Source organism: Anolis sagrei, chromosome X (genome assembly GCF_037176765.1).
Source record: "Anolis sagrei isolate rAnoSag1 chromosome X, rAnoSag1.mat, whole genome shotgun sequence".
Classification (NCBI taxonomy): domain Eukaryota; kingdom Metazoa; phylum Chordata; class Lepidosauria; order Squamata; family Dactyloidae; genus Anolis; species Anolis sagrei.
The window spans coordinates 93,235,092-93,244,275 of record NC_090034.1 but is presented as its reverse complement, the minus strand read 5'-3'; the positions used below and the strand labels follow the sequence as shown (position 1 = coordinate 93,244,275).

General features: G+C 43.9%; 1 protein-coding gene across 1 annotated transcript; it reads right to left on the bottom strand.

Annotated features, from left to right (window-relative positions):
* Positions 1 to 542: 542 nt before the first annotated feature.
* On the bottom strand, positions 543 to 7,229 carry LOC132781707 (chemerin-like receptor 1). The gene is made up of 2 exons (XM_060786107.2): positions 7,157 to 7,229; positions 543 to 2,159 (listed from the first exon to the last, which is right to left on the bottom strand). Exon 2 carries the CDS (start codon positions 2,152 to 2,154, stop codon positions 1,165 to 1,167), a length of 990 nt encoding a protein of 329 aa, XP_060642090.2. The 5' UTR covers positions 2,155 to 2,159; positions 7,157 to 7,229; the 3' UTR covers positions 543 to 1,164.
* Positions 7,230 to 9,184: the final 1,955 nt, after the last annotated feature.

Sequence of the window (9,184 nt, the reverse complement as noted above, 5' to 3'; positions counted from 1 at the left end):
CTTGGTTGGATGTTCTCCAAGGGAAAAACAATCTCAATAGAAAACTTGCTTTCAAACTTCATAAACAATATGTATTTGGTTTATCTTTTTCTTTGCTTTATTACTGGATGTATCTGGGAACTGTGTTGGATTAGGAATGAACTGATCAACTATTTAACCCATCTTCTTGTTACCCAAAGTAATACTGTATTTATTGATGAGCTCTCCATTCAGTACAAACATAAAAACAAAACAGGGCTTTGTTGGTGGTACTGAAATTAGTATGCATAGAATTGATGGTGTCTTAGAATTGAAGGAATATATTTATTTCCAAACTGTCAGAAAATAGCATTGAACTAATTGCTGGGGAAAAGGGAAGTCATTTCTTGAGGGTGGGGGAAGAACAAAATCAAGTGGCAGCTGCTACCATGGTTCATAAAAAGCATTGAATAGAATCTCAGTATACATTTTATTAGCTAGGAGATTTAGGATCTCATCACATGCAGTCTTATCAGCGTTGTGATTCTGTAGCAAATCAGGGTGGCAGTGGGGCAATCCTGGCACTCCAGCCAGCTGCTGACACTTCCCCATCTCACGTGGGAAAGCATCAGTGCACACTTGATGCCCAGAGCAACCCCATTGTTCCTTATGGAACACTGCAATGTTCTCGTATTGGTGGCAACAGCCTCCTACCATGCTGCCTTCCCAATTTACCAATGGAGCCCCACCAGAAGCCACCCCAACATCATATGATGAGCAATGTTGGGATCCATTGGTGAACTGGAGCAGAAGTGTCCTAGGACGCTTATTTTGCCCCGTGTGATAAGGCTGTAAATGTCAGCCTCAGACTGGGACTGGACAAATGAACAAATGCCAGAGCTCAGGAGGCAGAGCACTGTTGGTATCCAGAATCCTTTCACTCCATTAACACTGAAGCATCTGAGAAGGTCCAATGTCTTTCTCTGGCTTCCTTCGCACACAACCTATATCTCTGGACACGTGTCAATATGGTTCTCAGAAGAGAAGGAGTGGCCAATGGTTGGATGGCAAAAGTTAGCACATGGAAGTCACTTTGATCAATAGTATCCTAAAATTTGGTGTAACCACGCTGAACATGAACAAAGTTATAGGTCCATAGTCCAAGTCAGATATTCTTTCTTTTATGAACATGTAAAATTGCAACACTCAAGTCCAACTTTCTTTTGGTCCTGAAGTCTTTTGATTAAGACTCCGTGACGCTTCTGCTGCAACAGATCCTTCATCCTCTTCAGTTAGTGCCTTCCGGAAAAGACCCAAGAAGGAGGTCTGGCGGCGAAGACCTCTTACCCGAAAATAACCCACAAAACAGTATAGCACTGGGTTGACACAGCTGTGGAGGTATGCCAGAGCATTTGTCAACTTGAGCCCAATTCCCCATTGCTCCTTGGGGAATGGCATTGTACTGATAAGTACAAAGATGTGGTGGGGTAGCCAACAGATGAAGAAGAATGCAACAATGATGGCTACTAGAGCGAAAGTTCGGTGGGAGCCTTCCCAGCGTCGCCCACGGAGCTTGAAAACTAGAACCAAGTAGGCTGAAGAAATGATGATAAAAGGCACAAGAAATCCCCCAAAGAACCTGCTCAGCCTCAAGGGCAGTTCCGTAGATTTCTTGAGAACTTTCTGATAGACACAGTAGGTGCCTCCATTGCTTTCTACAGTATGACGGACTACCAGATAGGGAATGCTGAAGGCCAAAGCTAAGATCCATGCTCCAATGCACATCAGGGCTTGACAGTGAGGCCCCCGATGGTTTCGGGCCCAGACAGGTCGTGCTATCAATAAGCACCGGTAGACACTTATGACAGTGAGGATGAAGACACTGGAAAAGACAGTGAGGTAGCGGGCAAAAGCATGTAACTTGCATAAGGCAAGGCCAAATGGCCAGCAGGAGTACATGATTTCCTGGACCAGGGCAGGAATACGGCCGAGAGAGAAGAGGAAGTCTGCAACAGCCAGGTTGAAATAACAGATGGAAGTGAAGGTTTTCCGCTTCTCCCGCATAACGATGACCCACATCACTAGCCCATTGCCAGAGACTCCCAGAATCAGGATGACCACATTAGTTACTATGCCAATGTGGCGCATGGCATCTTCCACGGCAGTAGTATTGAAGGGTGTACATGAGGCATTCATGGTATCTGCAAAGAGAAACCCAGACAAATTCAGTACCCATTTTTTTCAACCCTTGCATATCTCCTAATATCATTTTACAAACATACCATTCTGGGGGTTCTCAGACTTAGGACCTCATCACATTGAGGGTCTGCAGCTGAGTAACAGTGGGAGAATCTGTGTGGCAGTGGAGGAAACAATTGCTCCCTGCCCCACATGGCTTACATCACTCACATTGACTCCTTCCCCATCACATGGAGGAACCGTTTCTGCCTGGCTTCCCCCCATGCTCTCCCCGGCTTACCTGAGTAATAAGTCAGAATGAGTCACTCATGTCCTGAATTCTTCCTCCCAGCATGCTTTCAACACAGAGCCCTACTGGAAGTGGCCCTATGCCATGTGATGGGCCCCAGGAAATTTTGTATCAACTAAACTGAGTGTGTTGTGCTTTGCCATGTCATGAGTGGAACGCAGTAGGGGAAAAGAAACATAGATGCATTGACTCTATCAAGGAAACTATGTTGCAAAGACTGCAAAATTGGAGCAGGGCAGTTGACTAGGGTCCTTGCGGGGTCTCTCTTGTCTAGGGTTGTATAAGTTAAAGTCAGCTTGATGGCAAATGGTAACAACAAGTAGCACCCTTCTAAATTAATTGAGAAAAAGAAAATTCTAGCATAAGCTTTTGTGGAGTCCATTCCATCTTGTCAGGTGCATGGAGTGAAGTTTTATTCCCTGCAATGTTTGAAGTGGACCAGACTGGACTCCATTAAAGTGTATGCTAAACATTTTCATGCATTTTCATGCATCTGATGAAATGCTGTTCTCAAAAGCTTATATCAGAAGCTTCTTTTTTCTCAGTTAGGACCTCATCAGATGGGGGTAGGGATCCATTTCCATGCACTCCGGAAACGGAGCTCCATGGGAGTCCCATGGAAGCCATCCCACAACACAAGGGCATTTCTCGTGGGACCCTAGTTAAGAATATGTATATATTAAGACCCTTTGAACTTACCCACACCTGGAGAAAAATGGTCTCTCTAGACCAGAGTTTCTCAAACTGTGCTTCTCCAGATGTTTTGGACTTTAGCTTTCTAAATTCTTAACAGCTGGTAAACTGGCTGGGATTTCTGGGAGCTGAAGTCCAAAAAAACCCGGAGGAGCAGACTTTGAGTAACACTGCTCTAGATATATACGATTTGGCAAAACTTCTGGCCGCACAACTACAAACCCATATTGAGCTGACTACACACTATATCAGCCCACTCCATAGAAAAAACCAGCAATCTCAAACTCAACGTCAATGACAAACTTTTCAGCTTCGATGTGGTGTCTCTATTCACCAAGTTCTCTATATAGATGCCATTGCACTCATCAACTGGAATTTCCCAGAAAACATTACAGCTCTGTTTCCACACTGTCTCATCACAAGCTATTTCCAGTGGCACAATGAATTCTATGAACAGAAAGCTGGAGAAGCCATGGAGAACCCTCTTAGTCCTGTCATAGCAAATTTCTACATGGAACACTTTGAGAGACAAGCCCTGGAAACAGTACCAAAAAAAGCCCATTATTTAGTTCAGATATGGATGACACCATCACCATTTGGGGTCATAGAGCAGAAGAACTAAACAAGTTCCTGGACCACAACATCCACCCAAACATCCAAGGTACCATGGGAAAAGAAAACAAAGGAAAGCTACCATTTCTAGATGTCCTAGTCATCCACAAACCAAATCAACAATGGGGCCACACAGTTTACAGAAAACCTATGCACACCTACATAAAAACACCAACCATCACCCAGGTCAAAAAGAGAAGTGCAATAAAAACCTTGGTAGACCATGCAAACAGGATTTGTGAATCCCATCTCTTCCAAGGTGAACTGAATCACCTAAACTGGGCTCTACAGACCAATGGATATTCGATGACCGACATCAGAAGAGCACCAAGACCAAGAACAAGCCATGAGAATAAAGACAAAAATCTGCCCAGAGGAAACGTGTTCTTGCCATACATCAAGGGAACCACTGACCGCATAGGGAAGCTGATGAAGAAACACAACCTACAAACTATCTACAGACCCACCAAGAAAATTCAACAAATGCTACATTCAGCAAAGGTCAACAGAGATCCTCTCACTTCTGCAGGAGTCTATCGTATACAATGCAGCTGTGGACAAGTTTATATAGGGGCCACCAAATGCAGCAATGGCCAGACACAAATCAAAGAACATGAAAGGCACTGCAGAATAATTCAACCAGAGAGGTCAGCTACAGCAGAGCAATTGATGAACCAACCTGGACACAGAATGCTATTTGAAAACACAGAAATGCTGGACCACTCTGACAGCCATAATGTCAATTCCACAGAGAAGCCATTGAAATCCACAAGCATGTGGACAACTTCATCAGAAAGGAGGAAACCATGAAAATAAACAAAATCTGGTTACCAGTATTAAGAAGCACCAGAATCAAGAGAGTAATAAGGAAAACAGAAGAACTCCAGACAGAAAAGAATCAAATTGCCAGTTAACACCTCCCAAACAGAGGGTGCCTTAAGGCAACAACAGCCAGGCTACCTCTATGGCTACTCAATGCTATTCAAGCTGCTAATTGCAACATTCATACTTGCTTTAGACAGACAAGGGTTCTTTCTCCCACTCTGGACATTCCACAGATATATATTCCACTTGCCTCACCTCCAACAGACCTCTAAAGATGCCTACTACAGATGGTGAAATGTCAGGACAGAATGCTACTGGGATATGGCCATACACCCCCCCCCCCCAAAAAAAAAGAAACCTCACAGCAACCCACTGCTCTAGATATTTGCTATGTCCTGCATGTAACATTATGGTCAGCTTCCTGTAGAGTTGAGCTGAAAGACCAAAAAAATGTCCAGAGATGATACTTCTTTAGGAATCTCTTCATTCTCCAGTACAATGTATCCCCCACAGATATTGCTAGGAGGGGTATCTTACTGTATAACTACTAATAGCTGATGTAAAACACACCACTAGATATCTTGAAATGCTTTCCATGTCACAGTTCATGCTGAGAATATGCTGATCAATATTTCTCTTAAGGCATCTGTTCTGATTGCATCCTTTCCCCTATGCTCCTCCATACCTGTATCTGATGTCTTAAAGCTGATGCTTCCATATTATTGTGGCTGATGTTCTAAAGTGGTTGAGAAACTATCAACAACCATGAATTTAGAAGAAACCACAACTTCCTGTTGTGGCACAAAGGGTGGCTTCTGTTCCACAAACACAGAGTATCCGTTCGAAATGGACTCTTCAGTGGCCACGCTTGTGCGGTGGGACCATATTCCCTCAATGTCAGTATATGTGCCAAAGGGGAGAAGAAAGTGAGGCGGGTTTATATATTTGTCCTTGAAGGCACTGAAATGTCCATTGACAATGCAATAGCTGCTAATTCAATTTTGCTGACATGACTGTATTGAAGATAAACTGGAAAGAAGATACTCATTAAAACAAGATGTGGTTCTCCATCTCAGATAATCTCTTATAATTAACCACTTTGGCTTGGGCTGATAGGAAATGTATTCTAAACTCCTAAGGGGAGCCATATTCCAACTCTGTTAATAGACGGGTTTCCAGGAGCCTCTTAGAGGGTTTCCACAGCCAAGTGGAGAATTGAACACTCATAGAATAATAGAATCATAGAGTTGGAAGAGACGTCATGGGATACCCAGTCCAACCCCCAGCCAAGAAGCAGGAAAACCGCATTCAAAGCACCCCCGACAGATGGCCATCCAGCCTCTGTTTAAAAGCCTCCAAAGAAGGAGCCTCCACCACACTCTGGGACAGAGAGTTCCACTGCTGAACAGTTATCATAGTCAGAAAGTTCTTCCTAATGTTCAGGTGGAATCTCCTTTCCTGTAGTTTGAAGCCATTGTTCTGCGTCCTAGTCTCCAGGGCAGCAGAAAACAAGCTTGCTTCCTCCTCCCTATGATTTCCCCTCACATATTTATACATGGCTATCATGTCTCCTCTCAGCCTTCTCTTCTGCATGCTAAACATGCCCAGTTATTTAAGCCATCCTCATAGGCCTTGTTGTCCAGACCCTTGATCATTTTAGTCGCCCTCCTCTGGACACATTCCATCTTGTAAACATGTCTCCCTTCAATTGTGGTGCCCATAACCGGACACAGTATTCCAGGTGTGGTCTAACCGAGGCAGAATAGAGGGGTAGCATGACTTCCCTGGATCTAGACACTATACACCTATTTATGCAAGTCAAAATCCCATTGGCTTTTTTTTGCTGCCGCATCACATGGTTGGCTCATGTTTAACTTGTTGTCTATAAGCACTCGAAGATCTTTTTCACATGTACTGCTCTCAGGCCATGCATCCCCCATTCTGTATCTTTGCATTTCATTTTTATTGCCTAAGTGGAGTATCTTGCACTTGTCACTCATCTCCAAAGTCACTGTCCAATACTCAAACCATTACAGGATGCTAGGTTTCAGCATTAAAGCATATAATGCTGCATTGTATTATAAAGTAAGGTGGGTACGGTTAGGACTATGGGCCACAAGTGCCTCCAAATTTCATATTTATAGCCCTTAAGGCAGTGGTTCTCAATCTCTGGGCTTCCCGGTCTTTTGGCCTACAACTCCCAGAAATCCTAGCCAATTTACCAGCTGCTGGGATTTCTGAGAGCTGAAGGCCAAAACATCTGGGGACCCACAGGTTGAGAACCACTGCCTTAACGTCTCTTGACAGTCCCCAAACTCCAGTCCTCTCCCTCCAACTTCCAGACCAACTTCCAACTGAACAGATCGACTAGACATGACACGATGTCCTATCTAGCACACCACAATGCATTGTGATGTGGATATGGGTGCATGCTGCAGCACAAATTGGTCCCTGCCTTTCCCTCATAGCCTGCCCTCCTATAGAAACCAAGAGGACAGAGAAAGGAGCTTCTATGAGATACAGACAAATCCGAAACATCCCAACTTTCTGTGGCATCGCTGGCACATAATGTTTGCTCACCACACGCTGCTTCAGAATGTCTTCTGTACCACAATGTAGGCTGATTCTGAGTTAAGCATGTCTTGAAGAGCTGCTGTCCCAATGCGTTGTAAAATGAGTGCAAGAGGAAGGCAAAGGAACCTAAATAATCCCTGCCCCATCCTCACTTTGCAAAATCACAATGCTGCAACAACTGGTGTGAGGAAACGTGAGGTTACAACATATTTATCACTCACTTCCCTCTCACAGAAGAAGAGCACAACTGTGTGTAGATGAAAAACCACCAGCCTTTGCTGACTTCCATTCACTGGAAGGAAAGTTGGTTATGATGGGAGCAGAGATTTTAGCAATGCAGGGTGGAGGTGGGGCATGAGGGCACTGGCCTCTTCAATAAAAAAATCCATCCTCCCCTTGATGATTTCCTTAAACCACCAAATTTTAATACAATGTTGTCATTTAAGACTTCAGTTGAGCATTTAGAAACACTGTTTGGATATTTATTTATTTATTTATTTATTTATTTACCATATTTATACTCTGCCCTTCTCAACCCCAGAGGGGACTCAAGGTGGCTTACATATATAGCAGTGGTTCCCAACCTTTTGTTGGCCAGGGATAACTTGACCAGGAACCACTCTCCAACATTAGTACCAAAAGGGTTATGAATCAGTTTTTGGTCAACTTTAGATTTGGGTTGGTTATTTGGGGTGCACAGTGGGTTAAAGTGCTGAGCTGCTGAAGTTGTTGAATGAAAGGTCACTGGTTCGAATCTGGGGAGCGGCGTGAGCTCTCGCTGTTAGCCCCAGCTTCTGCCAAACTAGCAGTTTGAAAACATGCAAATGTGAGTAGATCAATAGGTACCGCTCCTGTGAGAATGTAACGGCGCTCCATGCAGTCATGCCGGCCACATGACCTTGCAGGTATCTATGGGCAATGCCGGCTCTTCAGCTTAGAAATGGAGATGAGCATCAACCCCCAGAGTCGGACACAACTGGACTTAATGTGAGGGGAAAACCTTTACCTTTACCTTAGACGCCATCTGCTCGCCCACAGAAAACCATATTTAATAATCTAGAGCTGATGTGGTAGTAGTAATCTTTTGTGGGTAGTCAGCCTCTCCCCTCCCGACATCCCCATTGCCTCAGCACTATTAGAGGGTTTTGCAAGACCAGTCACTCTCGTTGTCACGTGATTTTGAGGCAACGGTGTAGTAATAGTAAGGCCGTGGACCATATTTTCATTCTTGCAGACCAGTGGTTGTCACAAGAAATTCAATGTGCAGATTTGACAAATATGAATTTAATATGATGTGTGGGAATGAATGGAAGGATGTGTGATTGGAGTTAATAATTCTGGAAACACCAGTATAATATTAAGGCCTGCAATGACTAACTACCTGCTTGCTGGAACTGTGATCAAAACCTGCTAATGAGAATGGATAACAACTGTGACAATGGTTCTTTCAAGTTAAGGAAATGTTTGCAACTTTCCTTATGTTAAGAAGGAAGTCAACATAAGATCAACACCAATAAAGAAGATCAACATCTGGCCAGGAAACTGAGATGGAGCCAGTATGAAAGTCGTCTATCATTCATTTACAACTTTGGGGCCACATCAACAGAATATTCCTATAAAAGTCTAATAATGCTCAAAGTGTGACCGACCTGAGGAGTCTGGTTCACCTGCTATCCTCTGCTCCATAGGAAGGAGAGAGATAGTGTACCTATGGATAGTGGCAGATTTTCACGAGAGCAGTCTGGTCACTTTGGGGCTTCTTTCTCAAGGGAAGAGGAAGAAGTGCGCTTTTGGAGTCTTAGATTTTGTGCAGAGGGTCAGGTTCTGTTGCGTGGAAAACAGAGATCTGGTCCTTGGCATTGTTCTTAGGAAAAGAAGTTTTGGCATTTCGGCGTTTTGAAGTTTTGGCGTTATGGAAGTTTTGGAACTATGCATTGGCAGGCTGCAGGAAAGCAGGATCTGGCCTAACAGGTGCTTCTCCAAGGAGGGAGAAAATGATATTGTAACATTTGAATGCCTGAGGATGAATGCATG

Coding starts and splice junctions, on each gene's coding strand:
- LOC132781707 (XM_060786107.2), bottom strand. CDS start 2,154: ATGAATGCCTCATGTACACCCTTCAATACTACTGCCGTGGAAGATGCC.